The sequence below is a fragment of the Gadus morhua genome, chromosome 9 (assembly GCF_902167405.1).
Source record: "Gadus morhua chromosome 9, gadMor3.0, whole genome shotgun sequence".
NCBI classification, from domain to species: domain Eukaryota; kingdom Metazoa; phylum Chordata; class Actinopteri; order Gadiformes; family Gadidae; genus Gadus; species Gadus morhua.
Window position 1 is genome coordinate 11,263,421 of NC_044056.1, and position 24,803 is coordinate 11,288,223.

The 24,803-nt window shown below is 51.2% G+C and overlaps 2 protein-coding genes across 7 annotated transcripts in view; both read right to left on the bottom strand.

The window, feature by feature from the left end:
• The window catches only part of LOC115550349 (copine-8), a 49,574-nt gene extending 39,931 nt beyond the window's left edge, over positions 1-9,643 (bottom strand). The window contains exons 1-2 of the mRNA XM_030365286.1: positions 9,365-9,643; positions 1,829-1,869 (exon numbers count right to left, since the gene is read on the bottom strand). Of these exons, the coding sequence (XP_030221146.1) occupies positions 1,829-1,869; positions 9,365-9,441 (118 nt within the window). The 5' untranslated portion in view covers positions 9,442-9,643. The remainder of the gene's footprint in view (positions 1-1,828; positions 1,870-9,364) is intronic.
• A 1,352-nt stretch (positions 9,644-10,995) lies between these two features.
• kif21a (kinesin family member 21A) overlaps positions 10,996-24,803 on the bottom strand; it is a 56,357-nt gene continuing 42,549 nt past the window's right edge. For 3 of the 6 annotated variants that reach the window (XM_030365230.1, XM_030365229.1, XM_030365233.1), the window contains exons 23-34: positions 24,618-24,638; positions 23,359-23,416; positions 22,838-22,892; positions 22,415-22,614; positions 21,597-21,731; positions 18,172-18,308; positions 17,529-17,703; positions 16,725-16,889; positions 13,088-13,205; positions 12,665-12,835; positions 12,329-12,528; positions 10,996-12,133 (exon numbers count right to left, since the gene is read on the bottom strand). In XM_030365230.1, coding sequence (XP_030221090.1) covers positions 12,043-12,133; positions 12,329-12,528; positions 12,665-12,835; positions 13,088-13,205; positions 16,725-16,889; positions 17,529-17,703; positions 18,172-18,308; positions 21,597-21,731; positions 22,415-22,614; positions 22,838-22,892; positions 23,359-23,416; positions 24,618-24,638 — 1,526 coding nt within the window. In that variant the 3' untranslated portion in view covers positions 10,996-12,042. Of the gene's footprint in view, positions 12,134-12,328; positions 12,529-12,664; positions 12,836-13,087; positions 13,206-16,724; positions 16,890-17,528; positions 17,704-18,171; positions 18,309-18,792; positions 20,211-21,596; positions 21,732-22,414; positions 22,615-22,837; positions 22,893-23,358; positions 23,417-24,617; positions 24,639-24,803 lie in introns of those variants that run through there. The other 3 variants (XM_030365232.1, XM_030365234.1, XM_030365235.1) reach the window with 3 other exon arrangements.

The following is a 24,803-nucleotide window of genomic DNA, read 5'->3' on the forward strand; positions in this document are numbered from 1 at the left end:
TCTCCCCTCAGACCCCCTCCTCCCCTCTCCTCCTGTTCCTCGTCCTCTACCTACTCCCCCTCTCCTACTCCTCGTCCTCTACCTACTCCCCCTCTCCTCTCCTCCTGCTCCTCCTCTACCTTCTCCTATCAGACGCTCTCCTCTCCTGGTCCTCCTCTACCTCCCCCTCTCCTGCTCCTCCTCCTCTAGCTCCTCTCCCCTCAGACCCCCTCCTCCCCTCTCCCCCTGTTCCTCGTCCTCTACCTACTCCCCCTCTCCTACTCCTCGTCCTCTACCTACTCCCCCTCTCCTCTCCTCCTGCTCCTCCTCTACCTTCTCCTCTCAGACGCTCTCCTCTCCTGGTCCTCCTCTACCTCCCCCTCTCCTGCTCCTCCTCCTCTAGCTCCTCTCCCCTCAGACCCCCTCCTCCCCTCTCCCCCTGTTCCTCGTCCTCTACCTACTCCCCCTCTCCTGCTCCTCGTCCTCTACCTACTCCCACACTCCTGCTCCTCGTCCTCTACCTACTCCCCCTCTCCTGCTCCTCGTCCTCTACCTACTCCCCCTCTCCTGCTCCTCGTCCTCTACCTACTCCCCCTCTCCTGCTCCTCGTCCTCTACCTACTCACCCTCTCCTGCTCCTCGTCCTCTACCTACTCCCCCTCTCCTGCTCCTCGTCCTCCAACTCCTCGTCCTCTACCTCAAGTCCTTTGTATGTTCTGCTCCTCTGACCAGTGGATCCATTGATCGCCCCGGGTCACCGTGGAGACGATCGGCTCTTTTTATTTTGCTATTGATGCTCCTTAACATTAAAGCTGCAGTAGGTAGTATTCGAAAGTTGTAAAAAGGAAGACAGGATAAACATAAACGACAGGATAAACATGCTCCTTCCCTCTGTTTCCCGCCAGTGAGAAGCGTTGCATTTCACGCACCACTGATTGGCAAAAGGGAGGGATTCCCCTGACCAATAAGGGAAGAGTTGCCCCGATTGGTGAAAGATGAGCCGGGAACGGTCTACAGTTGAGAAGGTCTCAGACTCTCATACAGAGGCCGGCGCAGTCGACCAGAGCGGATCTCCTCACAGAGCATTTCACTCACTAACAGCCAGCAGATGGCTCGGGTGTTTCTAACTAATTACACTGAAATAAAAGAGCTCCTGAATCTCACCTACAGCCCCTTTAACGCTGCCTCTCTCCAGGAGCCAGAGAGGGACCCTGGACGTAGGTGGACCTCTACTGATTCACCCACAGGGAGCAGCGTGTCTTTCGGCGTACATTGTGTGCATGCAATTATGTTGCATATTGTATAATATGTGCAGCCACGAAGGCTTACACACACACACACACACACACACACACACACACACACACACACACACACACACACACACACACACAAACACTATTGCGGTTTTACTGTAAAGCTGTAATTGTTTGTGTTTGTTGGCTGTTGTAAACAGGCTGTATGCGCTCACAATAGCAGTCAAGTACAAACAGCTCTGGAGTACAGAGATAAACCAAGATGGCTGCAGCATTTTCATGTTTGCATGTGTGCGTACATCGGTGTGTGTTTGTGGGGGGGGGTGTGGGTGTGTGTGTGAAGGTGTGTGTGTGTGTATGCGAATGAGTAAGTGTGCGTTTGCTTGTGTCTGTGCATGCGTGATGCGAGGGTGTGTGTGTGTGTGTGTGTGTGTCTGCGCACTTCGTGAGCGCGCTCGTACGTGTGTGTACATGCATGTGTGTGCGTGTGTGTAATTGTCTCTGTTTAAATGCGTGTGTGTTTGTAACTGCATGTATGTGGGGGTATTGTGGGGGAATGCGTGCGTGTTCATGCTTGGAGAGCGACTTGCTTACTTGGATCTGACTTGGAGAAGGTGTCTCGGTCCAGCAGGTTTCTGCAACACAACAGAAAGACGTTGACAACAGCTGTCAAATACAGAGACTATTAAAGCTGAACAATCTGTCTTTCCCCTGAGGAGCATTCAGCCGATCTCCTCTTCTGCCTCCCATCTTCTTACTACTCCATCCCATCATTCATGGGGCAACTCGAAGACGACTTCAAAGCTCAGCTTTCAGTCGAGCTCATTCATATTTAAAGCACCTTGGGGAAAGAATCAGCAGGAGGTAGGGGTTAGGAGGAGGAGGAGGAGGAGGAGAGAGAAGAGGAGGAGGAGAAAAAGCAGGAGGTTGCAGCAGCAACAGCGAAGGACGCCATGAAATGTAAATGCCGTTCCCATTGGGTCATCCCCTCCACTGGTGGGAGGTCTTCCACGTGCCGGACGGTGGTGCTGAGGCTGAGCAGATGCTCCGTGCCTGGCTGTTACCACGGCAGCACAGCCACATACAGGATACACAGAGCGGGCTACAGCCACACGATCAGAACAACACGGAATGGGAATGAGGACAGAGAGAGACCAGGAATACCAGAGAGAGAACCAGAGAGAGGGACACAGAGAGAGACCAGAAAGAGACAGGGAGACAGATAGAGGCCAAGAGAAAGGGAGACAGAGAGAGACCGTGAAGAGAGAGACAGAGCTAGAGACCGAGAGAGGGAGAAAGAGAGAGACCGGAAAGGGATACAGACCGAGAGAGACCCAGAGACAGGGAGACAGAGAGAGACACGAAAGAGAGGGACACAGAGAGAAACCGGGAAGAGAAAGAGACAGAAACTAAAAGAGAGAGAGAGAGACAAAAACTAAAAGAGAGAGGGCTAGAGCGCCAGCAATAGAGACAGTCAATGAAAAGACAGACGGAGAGACACACGCACACGCAGCCAAAGCACCCAGCAGGATGTTCCGGTCGGAGGGAGACCCAGAGCTTTACGTCAGCGGGTGTAGGCCGTGGCGTGCACGGAGGAGCACGCCCTAGTCTGAGCACGCTCGGTTGGCCGCGCGCTCCCAGCAGTCCGGCGGTGTGGGGTGACGTCAGCCCCCCCGCTCCACTGCTGCCACTTCTCATCACAACCCGGGGCGCTCCCTCACGTGACTCCAGGAGTCAGGCCAAGAACCCGGGGAACCGGGAGCCAGCGGAAGAACGCCGCTGAGTGCTCCCATCTTATTTCATATCTCCATCCACTCCTCTCCTCTCCTCCTGCTCCTCCTTTACCTACTCCTCTCCTCCTCTTCCTCCTCTACCTACTCTCCTCTCAGACGCTCTGCTCTCCTCCTCTTCCTCCTCTACCTACTCACCTCTTCTGTAGGGCTTGGTCCTTTACAAGCCTTACCAGGTGTAGGGCTTCTTGAGGTACAATAAGGACCAGGTGTAGGGCTTCTTGAGGTACATTAAGGACCAGGTGTAGGGCTTCTTGAGGTACAATAAGGACCAGGTGTAGGGCTTCTTGAGGTACATTAAGGACCAGGTGTAGGGCTTCTTGCTTAAGGGGGCTTGAAGGTAGACTGACTGCGGACATTGGGGTTTGAACCCGGAACCTTTCTGAGAGGAGAGGACTCCCCCGTTCTCCTCATCGGGAGGAGGTACGTCTGTTACGGGAACGACACGAGGAACACACCAACAGGACTCCAGCTGCATCCTAGGACTACCACCTCGTCGGACCCCAGAGCCTCAGACTACATCATCCACACCTTCTCCTAGGAGATCCTAGGACCTCCACCTCGTCAGACCCCAGAGCCTCAGACTACATCATCCACACCTTCTCCTAGGAGATCCTAGGACCTCCACCTCGTCAGACCCGAGAGCCTCAGACTACATCATCCACACCTTCTCCTAGGAGATCCTAGGACCTCCACCTCGTCAGACCCCAGAGCCTCAGACTACATCATCCACACCTTCTCCTAGGAGATCCTAGGACCTCCACCTCGTCAGACCCCAGAGCCTCAGACTACATCATCCACACCTTCTCCTAGGAGATCCTAGGACCTCCACCTCGTCAGACCCCAGAGCCTCAGACTACATCATCCACACCTTCTCCTATGTGCTCTCTGAAGACAAACGTTGAACATGAGACGGAAAAATAAGATGGAATATTCCGAACTTCAACACGACATCGGTCTGCGGTGTCGTAACTCTGGACTACTCGCTCAGAATCTCTGGATAAAGATGCAGACGAGTTGTCTTTCAAATGCAGACAAAACAGGTTTGTAATTTTTAAGATCAAAGATTTACAAATGACACGAGTGGGACATCAAACACAGTATTACATCAAACATCAACTCAGGACAAAATCCCCCTAAATACCAAAACACATCAAAGCATCGCTAGATGTGGAATACGTCCTTAGAAAGAGAGCGAGTGAATGACTGCTTGTGTGCAAATGTATTTGTTTATGCATGTGTGTGCGTGCGTGTGCATGCATGCTTGGGTGGAAATGGATGTGTCTGTGCGTGTGCATGTGTGTGTGTTCATGCGAATGCCTTACTAGTTGTAAACTTGTTTTACCCTATACTAGCAGTAAACAGGCTGGGGCATTTCCTATACTAGCTGAGAACCGGGGAGGAGAGAGAGGGAGAGGAAGGAGAAGGGGGAGACCAAATGATGGAAGCCCGATTGATTTGCGAGAAGAGGGGAGAGAGAACCGGGAGAGGGAGAACAGTCAACGACAAGCAGCATCCCTGCTCTGAGTGTATGTGTGTGTGTGTGTGTGTGTGTGTGTGTGTCTCTCTGATTCATGTTTACCTGAGGGCATCCAGCTGCCCCCGCATGGTCGTTCAAGACAGCTCAACTCTTTAAGAAGCCTCCCTTCTCTCCCCTCTCCTCCATCCTACCTCTCCCGCCTCCACTCTCCTCTTCTCCATCTTACCTCTCCTTCCTCCTCTCCCCTCCCCTCTCTCCCCCTTTCTCTCCCATCCCATCCCTTCTCTCTCTCCCTCTCCCCTCCCCTGTCTCTCCTTCCCCCCTCCCCTCTCCTCCCCCTCCTCCCCTCTCTCTCCGTCCCCGCTCTCCTCCCTTCTCTCCCATCCCTCCCCTCTCCCGCCCATCTCCCCTTCCCCCCTCCTCCCCTCTCCTCCCCCCTTCTCGCTTCAATCCCCTCTCTTCTCTCTCCTTTCTCTCTCCCTCCCTCACCTCCCCCTCCCCCATCCCTCCCTCCCCCTGTATGGGCAGACCCAGTGCGCTCTGGGTGGTTTTCCTCCAGAGTTGTTCATCAAACATTCAGGACAACGGCTCCACTTCAACACCGGAATCACATTTGAAATCCTTCACGTTACATCACAGCCACCAAGACACACACGCACTCACACATACAACACACTCACACACACGCATGCACACACACGTGCACACACACAAGAGGCTTAGGTATTTTAACATATGGCATTAGGCTTAGCTAGAACTTCTGAAATGAGAGTTTCTTTTATGTTGGGAATGGATAAAAGACCATTCATCTCCCGCAACTGCAAATCCTTCCGAGTCAGAAGGGGACCCTGTAGCACAATGGACCTCTGACCTCTACAACGGCCGTTTATTGACGAGGCATCGCTGTGATTGGCAGGTTCTCCGGCAATCGATTAGACGCAGACAAAAGCCAGAACCTCTCAGAGTGTGATGCTTGTGGCCACAAGGCAGAGGGCACGAAAAGGGTTTTATTTAGAAGTGAGAGCTGCTAAGTGTTAGCTGTTTTCTGCATTATTCAGCTGCCAGTGTTGTTCATCCATTATTCAGTGACAACGCTTTTTCTGGGTACTTTTTTTCTTTTACAGCTTTTTCCCGAATTCTCCGAGATGCAGATCAGCCCCGCGTTGCTTAGCGTCAAAAACATTAGAAGGAAAAACTGACATTTGTGTCAAGGCGTGAAAATCTCTCTAAGTGTCACTTTTTGTCCCTGTATTCTGTGTGTGCGAGAACGTAAATACAGTTTTAAATGGCCGCCCCCGCGAGCGATCGCCCAACGCTAGCCTAGCGTCTCCACGCCGCGGCGGGAATACCGCACCTTTAATTAGGCCCGACCAGCGCTCCACAAACTCATTAACAGAACCGCTCTCCGTAACCCCCACCGGGCCCCCCTCAACAGGCCGGCGGGCCCCCCCCCCCCCAAGGCTGTTGCCGTGGTAACACTCAAGAGAGGCGACCTGTGCGTACCTGCAGACTGATTCTGGAAGGATCCTTCTCGTTTGAATTAACTGCTATTAACTTCTATTTGAATCCTTTTTTAAACATACTACGAGGTACAGGTAAACATTACATCTTACTTGATTTTAGTGTCTTTAGCTTTGCCTAAGTAGGATATCCTTGCTGCAGCGGGTTCATTGTAAGTGGTGAAATAAAGGTGATGAGACATAACTACTGTAGTGCGATTTATCCGTCTCGTCAGGGACAAAATAATAACATCAGAACTAACGTGAATTAGTCAAAATATGCGTAATAATCAGCAACGATAACCGAACCTGTGTAGAAACAGACTTGATCAAGGTCCTTCTCACACTCAAACCAAAGCTTTTACAACAGGAAGTTCTGCCAGACAAATCCTCCACAATAAAAGCCCCGGCCAGACCTGGCCTCAGTGAATGCCACGAATAGCAGGGGTTGACACGGCGATGTGCTCCATCCACAAGTGCACCACCGCCCTCCTCAGCACCATGTCAACGGACAGATCCCACCCCCCTCCAGGAGAGGGGTGTCTCACCCCTCACACATCGACCAGCAGGTCTGTGTTCAATACCCACACAGGACATTGCCCGGCCCCACAAGGAAACCCTTCCTGTCTGCTTTCAAGCTTAAAGGTTACACCTCTCTCTCTCTCTCGCTCCCTCTCCCACTCCCTCTCTCTCTCTCTCTCTCTCTCAAAGTGTCAAACTCAAACTATGTGTGTAGATACACTTGTTTGTGTGTATACATAGTACACGTTGTGTGTGTGTGTGTTTATATACACATTAGGGCTGGGTATTGCCAGGTACCTCATAATTTAATTCAATTCGATTCTTTAGGTTTTCATTCGATTCAATATCGAATCGATTCGATATTGATCCAATTGCTTCGATATCGATTCCATAATACGTGCAGATGACAAAAATACCTAAATATTATTTAGAATTAACCATTTTATATTGAATTAACCATGCTTTAACTAGCAAAAAGGGAATACCCCATTGTATAGTATTGTTCCTGAGCTAAACTTGCAGCATAAAAGTAATAATCATAACATGGACAAATGTACACAAATGTATGGCATGTACATTTAGGCATACTCTGAATCGAAAATTCTGAATCGAAATTGAATCGAGAACAAATTAATTGCAGTGCATTGATGAATCAATCTTTTTACCCAGCCCTAATACACATGGTGCTTGTCGAACCCCAGTGAAACGGAAGAGTGCATGTGTGTGTGTGTGTGTGTGTCCGTGCGTGTGCTATCGAGAGCGCGAGATAAAGAGAGCGAGAAGGAGAGAGAGTAACAGTGAGAAGGAGAGAGAGCGAGAGCGAGAACGAAAGAGAGAGAGAGCGAAAGAGCAAGAGAGAGCAGGGCTGTGGAGCAGCTCAGACGTCCACAGTGTGGTCATCATCAAGTCACTGGGTGTATATTTAGGAAAGGGAATCCCAGCCTTCCCTGTCTGCCTACACACACACACACACACACACGCAGGAACCACAAGCACACACATGCCTATTTTAGCTTCTAACGGTCCAAGCTTCCTCATCAGATTTGATTGTTAGGCTACTGTAAGAATTATATTTTTAGATATCTATAATTAGAATTACTGGTGTTGATCTGCCGCGACCACTCAGAGACAAGGATTGCCGCTACACACATATACACACACGCAAACACACACACACACACACACACACGCACACACACGCACTTATACACCACACACCATATCACCGTGTCTTCACACACTGGAAACAGACTTTGAGCCACAAAAGAAGAATTACTGTAAAGTGTAAAGATAATCGATGGAGTTCTCCGATATCTACCCTGCTGGTGACTGGACACAGTGGGGCCGTGGTGGGGGACTGGAACCCACGACCGCTTCAGAGAGTCGCTGAGATGGGGCCAATGGAGGGGGGGGGGGGGGGGCTGAGTGCTACTGGGTTCCATTATGAGGCTGATTATAGCACCGGTCCCGGTTCGATTATCCTTTGTGTTCAATCTTCTTAAGCAGCAGACACTAAGAGCGGCGGAGCGGCGGGTCGGTGGGTCGCTGCCCGGGGAGGAGTGGATCAATCCCTGGCTTCATAAAGGACCAATCAGTGGTTGCTTCAAAAGGAGGCGCTATTAATAGAGGCTGCTCCTGGAGGCTGTTCAGATGCACAGGGTACACATCTAACACAGGGAACAGCTCATCTAACACAGGGAACAGCTCATCACAGGGAACAGCTCATCTAACACAGGGAACAGCTCATCACAGGGAACAGCTCATCTAACACAGGGAACAGCTCATCACAGGAAACAGCTCATCACAGGAAACAGCTCATCTAACACAGGGAACAGCTCATCACAGAAACAGCTCATCACAGGGAACAGCTCATCTAACAGAGGGAACAGCTCAACACAGGGAACAGCTCATCACAGGGAACAGCTCATCACAGGGAACAGCTCATCTAACACAGGGAACAGCTCATGTAACACAGGGAACAGCTCATCACAGGGAACAGCTCACCACAGGGAACAGCTCATCTATCACAGGGAACAGCTCATCTATCACAGGGAACAGCTCATATATCACAGGGAACAGCTCATCTATCACAGGGAACAGCTCATCACAGGGAACAGCTCATCACTGGAACATCTAACACAGGGAAAAGCTCATCTATCACAGAAAACAGCTCAACACAGGGAACAGCTCATCACAGGGAACAGCTCATCTAACAGAGGGAACAGATCATCCTGACGAAGGGAACAGCTCATCCCACACAGGGAACGGCTCATCTAACAGGGAACAGCTCATCTAACACAGGGAAAATTATGGCCAGCATCTTTAGGAATGTGGCGTTGAAAGGACTGAGGACGTAACGGGGGACTCTCTCCCCAGAGGCCAGGTCACGGGTTCATCAAATATACACACGACGGATCAAATGAGAAAAAAAAACGGTAATCAAGGCAGGCAACGGTTGGACAGAATCCCGATAGGTTTACAAACACAACACAGAGGAACCGTCTCAAAACAACCGTCAGTTAGAGACATGAGGTGGACCGCCGTCGGGTCTGGACCCCTTATCGGAACAACTCTGCTACGGCCGGGGTTCCATAGACCCCTGGCCCCCCGTCGGGTCCGTTCCTCTACCGGAGCTGTCCTACGGGGGTCCATCAACCACTCTGGACAGCTCAGGCTGTACGGAGCGAACTTTGGATTATCCCGTTCCTCCACCGAGCAGTCCATCACCGGAACACACACACACACACACACACACACACACACACACACACACACACACACACACACACACACACACACACACACACACACACACACACACACACAAGAGGTCACCCACCTGCACGACACGGTCAGCTCCACTTTGGTGGCCGGGATGGCGGCGGTGAAGGGGTCGAAGTCCCCGATGCACGCCATGTTCACGCAGCTCCTCGTCCTGGAAACGAATCCCTGCGCACGCCCTTCCCGCTTCCCGGGGACACGAGCGGAACGTAAACGATGCGATGGAACGCTTCGAGAGGAGGCGCGAGCCGTGACTGCGCGAGGGGACACGAACGGCAAGACGACGTCGCATCTGCGCGCAGTCAGCCTCGCGCTTTCAAGATGCCGCTCCGCGCGTGTCGTGGATTGGCTGCCTGGTAGCGCGAGTAGAGGGCGGGAAAAGACACGTGGTTCGTGGCGGGGGGGGTATGTGTATGTGTATGAATGTATGTATGGGTGAATATATGTTTGTACTATGTATGTATGTGTGTGTGTTTGTAAGTATGTATGTATCTGTATTGTGCTGGTGTGGTTGCGTGTGCGCGTGCGTGCTTTTGAACTATAATACATTAATCACTGACAGTGACAGGTGATTTCACGCCGGCTCTGGTGCAGCACCTGACCGGGGACGGACGGTGACGGACCACCTGGCCGGCACACCTGGGGTCTTTCTCCGGGAGGCTATGATTACAAACCCCGACGTCAACATGGATCATTGGGAGGCAGAAGTGCATCTTGCGTTTGAAGGAAACATGGTGCCCTACCACATTCAGGAACATTCATTCAGTCCGAATTCACCGTCACCGCCAATAATAATAATAATCACCTTGGATGTAGGTTATTATTATTGATCTGCTTTTTCACCTATTCCTTATCCAACCACCTCATGTGGTCACCTATTACTGTTTATTTTCAAGCTTCAAAAAATGACAGGTCGTCGACCTGACCTGTCATTTTCTCCGCCTGAGCCCGTTAAAGCTGTGTTCCCGACGGCCTAACACTGCCCACCACTGCCCCCATGTGGCCATTCTGCCACACGTCAATAAAATAATAAAAAAAATAAAAAGGTTTTTCGTATTATTGTGTAGAATTTGAGCGATTTCGAGACCGACAATGTGGCCAGCCATATACACAATACATAAATATCATAATTTATAGCAAAACTGATAAGTCACTCCAAAATAACATTTTAGCGTGGCTATTGACAGTATTGTAATGAGGACAAGATATGACCGTGATTGGAGTCCGATAATCTCAGATCCGTCCCGATTAAGGAGTCGAGGAGTCGGACTCAAAGACCAACGCAACAGTTTTTGACAGATGACATTTTATTAACCTTGCATCTGACATTAGAATCACTACGAGTCCGCCATCTTCAAACAACGACTAAAACTGGAGAAAGTGGGAGGGGGAGAAACGTCCAGTGTGAGAGAATACAGCGGCTGAACGGAAACACACTCAAGATGGCCGCCCAACCGGCGAATCCGTCTGTAAGACTGTTGAAGTAAGGCTGAAGTCTTCCTTCGGGTCCTCTTTGGGTGTGTGGGGGGGGGGGGGGGGGGCGTTACCACACAATCAGGCTGTTTGAATACATTGGTTACAGATAACAGTAGATATGTACCGTCGCACAACCACAACATTCAATGAAAAGACTGTTTTTTGAGAGAGAGAGAGAGAGAGAGAGAGAGAGAGAGAGAGAGAGAGAGAGAGAGAGAGAGAGAGAGAGAGAGAGAGAGAGAGAGAGAGAGAGAGAGAGAGAGAGAGAGAGAGAGAGAGAGAGAGAGAGAGACATCATTATGTTTACATTGTAGTGCCAGGTCAAAGGCCGCGACCTCTGCCAAGAGGAAACAATTGTTGTGAACATCAAGTAGGGTTGCTATGGCAATAAGCGGACCCTGCCCCCCCCCCCCCCCCCCTGCTGCTGAACCCCAACAGTCAGAACCCCGTGATGAGGAGCGGAGGACACACACTCACACACACACACACACACGCACACACACACACAAACACAGCGTTGATGGGTCAGATGTACAGTGTATAGGACCGCGGTTAAGACGAGCTTTGTGGGCGGGGCTGCAGCATGGAGGACGGCGAGGCGAAGAGGAAGAGGAGGAGGAGGAGCAGGAAAGGAGGAGGAGGTGGTCATTCTAAGGGGGGTTGATGATCCGTCTCCTTCTCTCGTAAAGCTACTTGATTAGTGATGGGGAGGAGGGAGGAAGGGTGAGGGGGGGGGGGTTAAGGCTGAAAGCCAGCTCCCAGCCCTGCGCGGCGCCCTCTCATTGGCCGGCTCTTCTCTACATGCTAATACGTGTTTCACAATCAGTGGGCGTGGCCCGCAGGCGCGGTCAACGAGACGCACGACGGTCAGTCAGAGGGGGGTCAATGTGTTCGGGAGTCAGACATTCGTGGTATCGAGTGGTGTCTACGTGGGAGGGGGGGGGGTGGGAGAACACACGGGGGCCGTTTCATTCGCGGCGTAACCTATCAGAGCAGAGCAGGGCGGAGCCATCTGCGTTAAGACTAAGGGGGCGTGGTCAAGGTCACGCCGAGACGAGTCGCGAGTCGCCAACGTCCTTTATTTTTCACATTTCCTGTGGGCTTGGTTACCATGGCTACAGGTTAGGGGTGTGGGGGTGTGGGGGGGGGGTGATTCAAAGTGCAGAGCGCTGGCATCCCAGGCCACTGTTCAGGGGTTCCCCTCGGCAGGGGGGAGGGGTCAACAGGGTGCAGGGGGAGGGGGGGGTGGGGAGGGGGGGGTCAGTTGCTGGCCACTTCCTCGGCCGTGTCGGCCGCGTCCGCGGTGCTGTCCAGACCACCCCTGGCTCGCCAGATCTTCACCGTGCGGTCGCTGGAAAACACACACACAACACGAGTTAGAAAACACATCAGCTGGAGGGGGACTCTGCGCGTGTGTGTGTGTGTGTGTGTGTGTGTGTGTGTGTGTGTGTGTGTGTGTGTGTGTGTGTGTGTGTGTGTGTGTGTGTGTGTGTGTGTGTGTGTGTGTGTGTGTGTGTGTGTGTGTGTGTGTGTGTGTCTCTCTCACTCGGAGGCGGTGAACAGGTGGCTGCTGTTGGTGGAGATGCCGTTGATGGGGCTCTCGTGGCCCCTCAGCTCCCCCAGGGGCCCGAGTGTGTCCGTGTGCCACAGCTTCAGCACCCCTCCCCTGCAGCCGCTCAGCAGGGCGGCCGTGCCCGGCACCAGGCCCAGGGCGCACACCCAGTCCCGGTGGGCGTTGGGCACCTGCTGTGAGGGTCACAGGGTACAGAGTGAGGGCAGGTCACATGGTACAGGTCACATGGTACAGGAGAACACAGAGGGAGATCCCGTACTACCCCCCCTCCCCTCAGAGGGAGACCACGTACTACCCCCCCCCCAGTACCTGCAGCAGGTCTTTGCGGTCCAGGTCCCACTTCTTGATGCCGTTGTCCCGGGAGCCGCTGAACAGCAGATCTCCCTGGACCACCAGGGACTCGATGCCGTCGTAGTGGGGGGGCTCGAAGTTGTGGGTGGGGGCGATGCTGCCCAGAGACCCCTCTGTCACATCAAACAGCTACACACACAGAGAGAGACACAAACACACACAGATAGAGACACACACACACACACAGATAGACACAGATCGAGACACACAGACACACACAGATCGAGACACACACACAGTTATTTGGCAGCAAAAGAAAGCCACAAACACAATAATCAGAAATAAATGCGATTTCCAGGGTGAAGGTTGGTCCCTCAGCCAGCAGGTGGCGGTGCGTTTCAGACCCCACCCTGACCCCGTGACCCCTGAAGGAGGCCGTACCCTGATGTAGTGGTCCTTGGAGCCCGTGATGACAAGGTCCTGGTGGTTCACCGTCTGGTCCACCGTCAGACACATCACCGGACCCAGGTGGCCTGTCAACTTCCCCGTCGACGCAAACCTGAACCAGGCGGGACCCCAACAACCAGTCAGTAACACAACCAGTCAGTACCACAACCAGCCAGTACCACAACCAGCCAGTACCCAGGGCTCAACAATAAGGATTGCCCGACGTCCCAGGGCAAATAAAACGCCACGTCGGGCAAGTAACTATGACAACCCGCTTGCCTGTTCGGGCAAGTGGAGGACTCGAAGCAAAAAATAATAATAATTGGAACTTTATTTTTTTACGATCATCTATGAAGTTATTATTTTGCCCCCTCTCCTTGCCCTCGTCGGATAATGCTTGTAATGCTTGGTGTACTATTTGATTTTATTTGAATGTTGCTTCGGCCAATCAAAATCGAGATCGCGAGACTCCCGGCAGGTAGCGGGCACGCCGCAGTCAGCTGATGAAGAACTAGGAGATGGCTGCGTACGAGCTCAAGCGTAAGAGAACTTTTCAAGCATCCTGGAAGAAGGAGTTCCCCTGGGTTATACTCAAGGATGTGGAGGAATAACCAACTATGTTCTGCAAGGTTTGCCTTAAAGGGACTCTCACCTTTGTTGCATTTTTACACTTTTTTTGGATAAGGTTAAATTGGTATTAATAAGGTAATAACACTCTAATATGCAAGACAGACCCACCAGGAGTAAAAACAAACAATTATTTCACTCTCATAATATTTAGTGAAAACTTCAACCAATAAAATTCGTCGGACCGAAGGACCTTATTGGCCGACAGACCTGTCTGTTTGCTGCATGGATATATAAGGTTTTCCATCTGCTTCTTGTGGCGCATTCGGGCCCGCGTCATCAAGGCGCGCCCTCAACTAGAGGGTTTGTTTTGATTCCACGGCAGACAGTAGCGAGTAGCGACTGTAGCGACCGTAGCGACTGACGATGGCAGACCAAAGTGGTCCACGGCGTACTGAAACTGCACCATTCAGTCCGATTAGGGGACTCATCTCGGACTCAGACTCACAGAGTTACCCTCCTCTGGAGCCTCAGGAAGACCTCCAGACTGTTGGCCACCAACTGCACCATTCAGTCCGATTAAGGGACTCATCTCGGACTCGGACTCAAAGAGTTATACTCCTCTGGAGCCTCAGGAAGACCTCCAGACTGTTGGCCACCAACTGCACCATTCAGTCCGACAAGGGGACCCGATTCGGCCTCAGAAGCCAAGTGGTCCCGCTCCCCTGGATGATTCTCAGGACCTCCAGACCGTTGGCAACCAACCGCACCACTCAGTCCGATTGGGGGACCCGTTTCGGACTCAGACGCGAAGTTGTCCCGCTACTCTGGAGCTCCAGGAAGACCTCCAGACCGTTGGCACCCAACCGCACCACTCAGTCCGATTACGGGACCCATTTCGGACTCAGACGCGACGTTGTCCCGCTACTCTGGAGTTCCAGGAAGACCTCCAGACCGTTGGCACCCAACCGCACCACTCAGTCCGATTACGGGACCCATTTCGGACTCAGACGCGACGTTGTCCCGCTACTCTGGAGCTCCAGGAAGACCTCCAGACCGTTGGCAACCAACCGCCACACTCAGTCCGATTACGGGACCCATTTCGGACTCAGATGCGACGTTGTCCCGCTACTCTGGAGCTCCAGGAAGATCTCCAGACCGTTGGCAACCAACCGCCACACTCAGTCCGATTACGGGACCCATTTCGGACTCAGACGCGACGTTGTCCCGCCAATCTGGAGCTCCAGGAAGACCTCCAGACCGTTGGCAAACAACCGCACCATTCAGTCCGATTAGGGGACCCATTTCGGGACTCAGACGCTACGTTGTCCCGCTACTCTGTTTGTAATGCTCATACACCTTTCTTATACTCAGTGGGACCACTGTCCTTCAACATGGGGCCTCAAAACGGTATCACACGAAGCCCATAAAATTACAGTGAGCCACCTGCTAAATTTCTTGTTTACTAGACCCCTGGTAGATATTATGACCCCTGGGAGTCTAAACACAACCGATGGGAGTCTAAACACAACCCATGGGAGTCTAGAACTTTTGTACTCTAATAATAACGCTTAGTTTTGTACTAAAAAATAACGCTTAGGGGGTGGGGCATTGCAGGAAGGCGGGATGATTTGAATGTGCTGTAATTCTCAAATGCAACAAAGGTGAGAGTCCCTTTAAGTTCCCGTCAACGGCGGATAAAAGCGGTTGGTTTTTTAAAGGAACGTCATCTTTCAGAAAGCAGATGCTTGAGTGTCACGATAAGAGCAAGCAGCATCTAGGCGGGCTGCTGATAACCCGTCCTCCGGTGCCTTGCCGGTTCTTTTTACTAAACAGAACGCGGAGGCAAATGTGGTTATCACAAAGCTGATAATATAAAGACAAAATATAACAATTTACCTGAATCTTTGTCGTTATTTGATAACCACTAATAAAAGATATATATTTGGGGCCAGTAAAAATTTACTTTGAGCAAGTAGAATTCAGACCCACAGGCCCGACCGGGCAAGTGGAAAAGAACCTTAGCGTTGAGCCCTGCAGCACCACAACCAGTCAGGACCAGCAGTGGCGGTTTTAGACACGGGCCACCCGGGCGGTGGCCCGGGGCGGCACTTTTTCAAGCCACGTGGGGGGCGGAACGACCAAGTAAATAAATAAATAATAATCTGGGCTGCGAAGCGGTTTTCTATTATCTATCATATCACTGTGGGGAATTGGCGAATTGGCGCCCCCTGGCTGCAGGAGCTCCTGCTCGTTGAGAAGGTGCCGTGCGCAGACGGAATGAAAGCAGACGGAATGAGGTTCACGATACCTAACCCCCCCCCCCCCCCCCCCCCTCCGCTTGAAGATAGTCATGCCCCGGGCGTAACTGGACGTAGAACCGCCACTGAGGACCAGTACCAGTCAGGACCAGAACCAGTCAGAACTAGAACCACTCACTAACAGAACCAGTCAGTAACCAGTCAGTACAGGAACCAGTCAGTTCCAGCACCCTCTTTCTTTCTATCCTTTATCCTTTATTTCCTTTATACTTTCTCTTTCTTTCTATCCTTTATTCTTTCTTTCCTTTATACTTTCTCTTTCTTTCTATCCTTTATACTTTCTTTCCTTTATACTTTCTCTTTCTTTCTATCCTTTATACTTTCTCTTTCTTTCTATCCTTTATCCTTTCTTTCCTTTATACTTTCTCTTTCTTTCTATCCTTTATCCTTTCTTTCCTTTATACTTTCCCTTTCTTTCTATCCTTTATACTTTCTCTCTTTCTTTCTATCCTTTATCCTTTCTTTCCTTTATACTTTCTCTTTCTTTCTATCCTTTATTCTTTCTATCCTTTATACTTTCTCTCTTTCTTTCTTTCTATCCTTTATTCTTTCTATCCTTTACACTTTCTCTCTTTCTTTCTATCCTTTATTCTCTCTTTCTTTCCATCCTTTATACTTTCTATCCTTTATACCTTCTCTCTTTCTTTCTTTCTATCCTTTATTCTTTCTATCCTTTATACTTTCTCTCTTTCTTTCTATCCTTTATTCCCCCCCCCCCCCCCCCCCCCCCCCCCCCCGGTCACCTGCGGAGGTCCCATGCGCGGACGCTGTTGCCGGCGGCGGCGTAGAGCACGGTGCCGCTGGCGTTCAGCGCCATCTGGTTGATCTGGTTCTCGCCGGCCGGGATGGTGACGGTGCGGCTGGTGTTGGCCGAGCAGACCTCACCCACGTTCACCAGCCCCGAGGACCTGGGGGGACAGGGGGGACGGGGACATGGGGAGGAGCATGGAGAGGGCTTTAAACACTGACCTTAATCTTATATTAATATCTGGTGAATTTGTTCAATATTTGATGAGTTTAATTGCTATTAATCACTCTGAATGCTACCAGTAGCTCTAACGTCTACCACTAGCTCCAAACCCTAGCACTAGCTCCAACTTCTACTACTAGCTCTAACCGCTACCACTTGCTCTAACCGCTACAACTAGCACTAACCTCTACCACTAGCTCTAACTGCTACCACAAGCTCTAACCGCTACCATTACCTATAACCTCTACCACTAGCTCTAAGCTCTACTACTAGCTCCAACGGCTACCACTAGCTCTTGCTAAACACTGTTGCCATCACGTTTTAACAAAACCACTCTCCAAGAGCGCTCAATTTATCCTTAATGGACTCAGAAGATTCCTTTGTTGTGTTGCCGTGTCAACATCTGACACAGCTTTAACAACTCCATGATCACAGAGTAGAACGCCGTCTCGCTGTCGCCATGGAGACTAAACCCCCTCCCACCCCCTACACACATACACACACACACAAACAAAACACTCTAATCCCACGTCCGCTTTGATGCCTTTGATGCGTTAGCGGCGGCGGCGGGACTCACGTGAGCGTGCGGATGCACTTGGCCGAGTCGCGGATGTCCCACACCTTGATGTAGGAGGTGGAGACGGTGAAGACCAGGCTGGAGCTGTAGCGCACCGACACCACGTTGTTGGGGTGGCCCCCCAGGGCCATGATCTCCTGGCCCGTCACCAGGTTCCACACCTTGCAGGTCCGGTCTGGGGAGGGGGGAGAGGAGAGAGGAGAGAGGGGGGTCATGGAGGTGTGGGAGGAATGTAGGGGCGAGACTGGAGCTAACAGGATGGAGCTACTGTACATGGTCAAGAGGGAGGGAGGGAGGAAGAGAAAGAAGACAGGAAAGAGGAAAGAAAGTATAAAGGATAGAAAGAGAGAAGGAGAGAGAAAGGATAGAAAGAAAGAAAGAGAAAGAAAGAAAAAATGATAGAAATAAGAATGAAGGATACGCAGAAAAAAAGAAAGAATAAAGGATAGAATGAAAGAAAGAATAAAGGATGCAAAGGAAGAAAGAAAGAATGAAGGATATAAAGAAAGTAAGAAAGAATAAAGGATACAAAGAAATAGGGAAAGAATAAAGGATACAAAGAAACAAAGAAACAAAGAAAGGCTGAAGGGGAAAGGTCCTTAGGATTGGCCTGAACGTCCTGAGTGGATGTGGCGCCCCCTACCCTTGGAGCCGGTGAACAGCAGGTCGTCGGTGCTGTCCACACAGAGCACCGCCTTGCTGTGGCCCTCAGCCACGTGGACGCACTGCAGAGCCGCCAGACGGCTGCTCTTAGAGCCCTGCACAGGGCTGATGATACCCCTACGGAGGACAGAAAGGCATACAGACAGGGAGACAGCGAGAGGGAGACAGAGAGAGGGAGACAGAGAGAGGGAGACAGAGAGACAGAGAGGGAGACAGAGAGACAGGGAGAAAGAGAGGGGAGACAGAGAGAGGGAGACAGCGAGAGGGAGACAGAGAGAGGGAGACAGAGAGAGGGAGACAGAGGGACAGGGAGAAAGAGAGGGGAGACAGAGAGAGGGAGACAGAGACAGGGAGACAGAGAGACAGGGAAACAGAGAGAGGGAGACAGAGAGACAGGGAGACAGAGAGAGGGAGACAGACAGACAGGGAGACAGAGAGGGAGACAGAGAGACAGAGACAGAGCGACAGGGAGACAGACAGACAGGTAGATAGAGGGATAGAAAGAAAGAAAGGTAGAGAGACAGGTAAAGAGAGACACACAGGCAGATAAAGACACAGACAGAGGGATAGACAGTCAGACAGACAGGTAGAGAGACAGACACACAGGCAGATACACAGACAGAGGGATAGACAGTCAGACGAGGAGGGAGACAGAAAGGCAGAGAGACAGACACACAGGCAGAAAGACACACCAGTGAATATACACACTTCACAACTTAAGAGCGTCACAAGCTAATCGATGAGCGGACCTACAAACGTCAGTACTCAACACACAGCACACCACAGCACCACACGGCCAGAGGGAGGGAGGAGGAGGCTGAAAAGGAAGTGGATGGAAGCGAAGGCATGCGAGAAGCAGGAGAAACCAAGGTGAAGCACCACCCACAGGGCCACACAGAGACATGCAGAGCGGAGAGGGAGACCCATACTGTGTCGGGCGGGCAGAACCCCGACCCACCTCCATCGTCCTCAGGACCAGCGCACGCTCACAGCGGAGAGCGTTGAGATAGCGTTAAGACGTGGTGAGGGTGAAAACAAGGAGTGGAGCCCGGTCTCGGATCAGGACCACAGGGTTGAAACAGTGGTCACACCACCATGGACAGCACCGCTGGTCTCCGTGGGTTACGAGTGACAGCACTTGAGTCATATATTCAGAGAGTTGAATGACACCCTTGAGGGAGGACAGTCCGCAGTGTGTGATGAATCCGTTCCCCGGGGCCTGAACTCACACCTGGTGCATTGTGGGTAGGATTGAGGAACCAAACCGATTCCTACTTCTGGCGACGGGCGGGGGAGGGGGGAGCGGGGGAGGAGGGGGCCGTTGGACGAGGGGTGGAGACGTCTGTCCGCGCTGAAGGACAGAGAGACAGACTGTTCCTCAGTCAGAGTGGAGCGTCCTAGTGTCTGTCGTTGTTGCCTGCTGTTGCTGCCTGCCTGGACCCTTCCATGGTTAAAGCCTTGTAATGTAATCACATGGAGTTATACCATCCAGCTTATTTAACATATGCAACACATAGAGGTAGAGTGTGTGTGTGTGTGTGTGTGTGTGTGTGTGTGTGTGTGTGTGTGTGTGTGTGTATCCCCTCAGCCCAGCTAGCTCCTTAACATGCTAACATTAGATGCTACTGTTCTCCAAAGCTAGCTCCTTAACATGCTAACCTGAAATGCTACTGTTCTCTATAGCTAGCTCCTTAACATGCTAACCTGAGGTGCGACTGTTCTCTATAGCTAGCTCCTTAACATGCTAACCTGAGATGCGACTGTTCTCTATAGCTAGCTCCTTAACATGCTAACCTGAGATGCTACTGTTCTCTATAGCTTGCTCCTTAACGTGCTAACCTCAAGCGTATCTGTGCTGCTTACTTCTCCTCTGGCATGCATCCCAGCTGCCCTGTCAGACGGCTAAACACGTTGTCGTGGTAACAGGAGTGGGCGGCGGCCGAAGAGGAGTCAGAGGATGGGGAGGAGAAGGATGAGGAGGATGAGGAGGGGTTTTTAGAGCAGGTCCTGCAGGGGGAGCTGTGGAGGCAGTGCAGGCAGCGGTCTGTTGAAATATCCCACCACTACTACCCTGGTTTACCCCTGCCTGCCCCTGGGACCGGATCAGACCAGACCAGACTAGACTCGACCAGACCTGACCAGACCTGACCAGAACTATCCGGTTCCGCGGGACAAAGACGCAAGTCGGTTGGTCCACGTTCAGACACGGAACCTCTCAAACATGAAATATTCTAATTATATATTTTTTTTTTATTGTATTATTATTTTCTGTTGATTTATTTTATTAATCAAATTCAGAACATCAGAGTCACATTCCTTACGCGTGTGAAAAATGCTTGGCAGAAAAAAATAAAGCTGATTCTCTGCCACTAGAAACTTCTTTCACTCAGCCAGAAGTGACAAAGGAAAGAAGGATTTATTCAGACCTCCAGCTGTCGAGGGGAAGCGGAGCTCGAGAATCAAGTTGAACACTGAATATAAATGAAAGAACACAGCTAACGTTATGCTAATGTTTCCACTATAACACCCTGGGCGTCGCGGAAGAGCAGCAATTAAGAATTCAGTGCAGAACTTGACAGGTAAGTGTTAAGTGTGGAATAACCAGGCGTAGGCGTTCCCCTTAGTCCAAACACCATGCTACTCAGGAGGAGCGGGTAAGCCAGAGGAAGAGGTTTAGAGCAGTGGTTCTCAAATGGGGGTACTCTTACCCCTTGGGGTACTTCGGAATACTGGAGGGGGTACTCAGATAATAAAAAATAAATTAAAAACCTGTGTTTGAAATGTAAATCTGGAAAAAATTGAGGAAGGAGAATCAGTGAAAAAGAAAGCGCATCCAGAAACACCAAAATGTTGTCAGTTTCAGGAGGAATATATTTGAATGGGATTCACCTCTACATGCTCTGACCCTCCCCTGGCGTTGGGCTTCTGTTGTGATGAGAAATTTGCCAACAGTTACATGAAGAACAGGCCCATGTTTCTCACTAAATTGTGAGTATTTGCACCCTTTTAGTCTAGTGTTTAGCTCAAAAAATATCTTATCTTAGTACACTAGTAGAAAACAAAGAGGTGAAACCCATTCAAATATAATCCTGCTGAAACTGACGACATTTTTCTGGATGCGTTTTCTCTTTCACGGATTCTCCTCGTTGGCATATTTATATTTCAACCACTTGTCCAAAAAAATAAAAGTTAGGTTATTGTTTTGGAGTACTTGGAGTACTTAATTTGAGAGGCACTGTATGCGAACATTAGTAGTAGAGGTGGTAGAGGTAGTAATAGTAGTAGAGGTAGTAATAGTAGTAGTAGTAGCAGTAGTAGTAGTAGGAGAGTTGGGGAGCCCGGGAGCCCCAATCTGGGGCGTCTTGGCCCTGAGAAAGCGTACAGCGAGGAGGAGGAGGGGCTTACTGTTTGATCTCCTTGACCTTTGCCCTGTCGGACGCGGCCTGTGCCTTGTCATAGGTCTTCCTGCGAGAAAGCGGGGACGGCTCGGGGGCCCGCCTCTCGGCCCCTGACGGAGCCCGGGACCCTGAGCTGACCACTCTGCGGGTCAAAGGTCACCCACACACACCAGACACCAACAAAACGACAACAAAAACAGCAAAACAAAAATAAACAACAGAAAATAATACTACACACACACACACACGATAAAAAACGACAACCAAACTGAGGACACCACAACAAGCCACGACAAATATGATGAATGGTGATGGTGGGATGCGAACACACTCCAAAACGGGGACCTACCGTCAGCGCGTGCCATTAACAGGGCTCCTTCTGCTCCGAGCTCATGAGTTACTTAACACGGTCGATGTGTAGCGTTAGTGCTAAGCTACTAGCTCAGGCCACAGCAACACGGGCAGAGAGCTGCATTCGCTTTTCAGCTAACTTATGTACCGTTAGCTCATTTAAAAGCCATAACGGGGAGTTCGTTAGTAAACTTGGCAGGTAGCATGTCGTAAAAATGCAATCGTAATAGTGTTATTGTCTGGAAAAATTAGAATAATGTGGGGGAGATACAAATCAGTACAACGGATTGTTTGCGTGTTCGTGCCGTCATCGCATTCGCTGCATCGAGAGACGTTAGCTTATCATTAACCTAGCATTAGTGAATCAACGGGACAGGAGAAAGGGCGGCAAAAATCAACATGCAGGGAGCGGGAAGGGACATATATGGGCGTTAGCAAGCTGCGGGGGTGGGGGGGGGGGGGGGCGGGACTTACATGCTGCCCATTTTAGAGGAGAAGCCAGGAGAAAGAGCAGTGTAGTCCCTGACAGAGGAGCCCGACAAGTCCAGCTCCCCGCCCCCTTCGGGCGTTTCGGCCAATGGCAGCATGGGGCTGGAGAAGTCGGTGGGCGTGTCGGGGGCGGAGTCACTGTTGGGGTACAGCAGCTCCATCTGAGTGGTGGTCCGCCTGCGAGCCTGTAGGGGGGAGGAGACAGAGGTTGGGCAACGAATGGATTCAGGGAAACAGTAACCAGCTGCTCACTGGCCAGCTCCTATCCCCCTAGACAAGACTGTTTTGTTTGTTTGCTTGACAATTATGGCACCCATTGCACCGCCAACTTCCCTGGAAGGAGGGGACCCCCCCACTCCCTAGAAGGAATGGGGGGGACCTAACCTACCTTAACGGTACCAGACATACCTTACTCCTGGTTCTGGTGTCCCCACACAGCTTCATGAGGTCTGAAGCCAAGGTGCTGCAGCAAAACAGAGTTGTTTGTTTGTTGAGTCAAGTTTCTCATCGGTACCACGCCCGCATTCACATACTAGACGTCTGGAGTATGGATATACAGGTTACTGTTACGTTATTGGAACTACCCCCTCACACCCCTCTTACGCACTTCATTGTATGTTTTACATCCTGGCACTTCATGCACACACTTGTGGATTGATGTAGATCCTGGCACTTAAAAATAGTACTTAGCATTGTGTAGCATCTTACCCTGGCTATCTTTGTTGTGTACGGGGAATGGGTTAACCTAAGTATTGTTATGGGTTGCCACTTGTTATATTGTTGTTTCTCTTTCTACTGACAAAAAATACTTATTGTAAGTCCCTTTGGATAAAAGCGTCTGCTGAATGCCCTGAATGTCAATGTAAAGGTACATGCGTCTCCTTTGTATCCTGTGGCGGTCTGACGGACCGGTCTCGGTCCTAACTCACCTCCCTTCTGCCGAGGGACTCTGGGCCGACTCGTCGCTGCTGCTGTCGTCTGCGTTCTCTGTCCGAGAGGAACAACACACAAGTCAAGAGTGAGTCTCCTGAGAATTTGAGCTCTTTAGCAGAGTCACAATTGCACTAGCAAGCTCTTGCGGCATTTGGCATAAATGCACAACTGTCATTTTTGTAGAATCTATTTTGTTTTTTGCTCTTGATCTAAAATGGCCGCTGTGAAGATGAGCTAGGCCAGCAGGCGAGAACCATGCTGATCAGGAGACCCGGTCTGACTAGAGACCCGGTCTGGCTAGAGACCTGGTCTGGCTTGAGACCCGGCCTCGCTAGGGACCCGGTCTCGCTAGGGACCCGGTCTAACTAGGGACTCGGTTTAGCTAGTGACCCAGTCCAGCTAGTGACCCGGTCTGAATAGAGACCCGGTCTAGCTAGGAACCCGGTCTAACTAGGAACACGGTCTGAATGGAGACCTGGCCTAGCTAGTGACCAGGTCTAGCTAGCAACTCGGTCTAACTAGGAACCCGGTCTAGCTAGGGACCTGGTCTGACTAGAGACCCAGTATGGCTAGGGACCCAATCTTGCTAGAGACCCGATTAGGGACCCGATCTAGCTAGGGACTCAGTCTGGCCAGGGACCTGGTCTGAATAGAGACCTGGTCTAGTGAGGGACCTGAGGACCAAAGCCTAGGGCTGCTGTTGTCCTCCAAGGCAGCTTGGAGAAGAGGTCAAAGGTCACAGAGGTCACAGATATTATGGAGGACGAGAGAGACGAAGAAGAAAAAGAAGAAAGGAGGCAAAAGAAAACCGAGAGAATTAAATAATGATATAGTTATTAGTCCTGAGTCTACTGGAAGGAAGAAGTGGGGGGGGGGTCAGTGGGGGGTGACCTTGACCTTCAGGGGGACAATCAGAGGGAGGGAAGGAGGGGAGGAGGGGGTGAGAAAACTTCAACGTGGTCACTTCCTGTCGGAGCGTCTGCCCTCACTCACAGTGCTGAAGAGAGGACCTGAAAGTCCTTCAGCTGTGGGGGGGGGGGGGGGCAGAGACTGTGTGTGTGTGTGGGGGGGGGGGGGGGGGGGGTATGGGGCAGGGGGGGTGGTGTGAGGGGGTACAGCAGACAGATGGAGAGAAGCCTTGATGCACCGCATGCGCCTGCTTGTGTTAACAGGGTATCGTTAGGGGTGGAGGGGCGTGTGGGGGGGCTTCCATGCGTTCGTGACACAGAGAAAAACAACTGATGATGGCACTTACCCGGCGGTATGCTACCTAGCTCTGCGAAACACAAAGAAACCAAAAGAAAAACAAGGCAACGAGGGGGGGGGGGGGGGGGTGGGGGGAAGAGAAGGGACACACAAAATCAAAACACAAGTCCCCCAAAATGTCTACAAAATAAAAGCATCTACCTGGACCAGGCGTCCTACGGAACAGAGGCTGGGA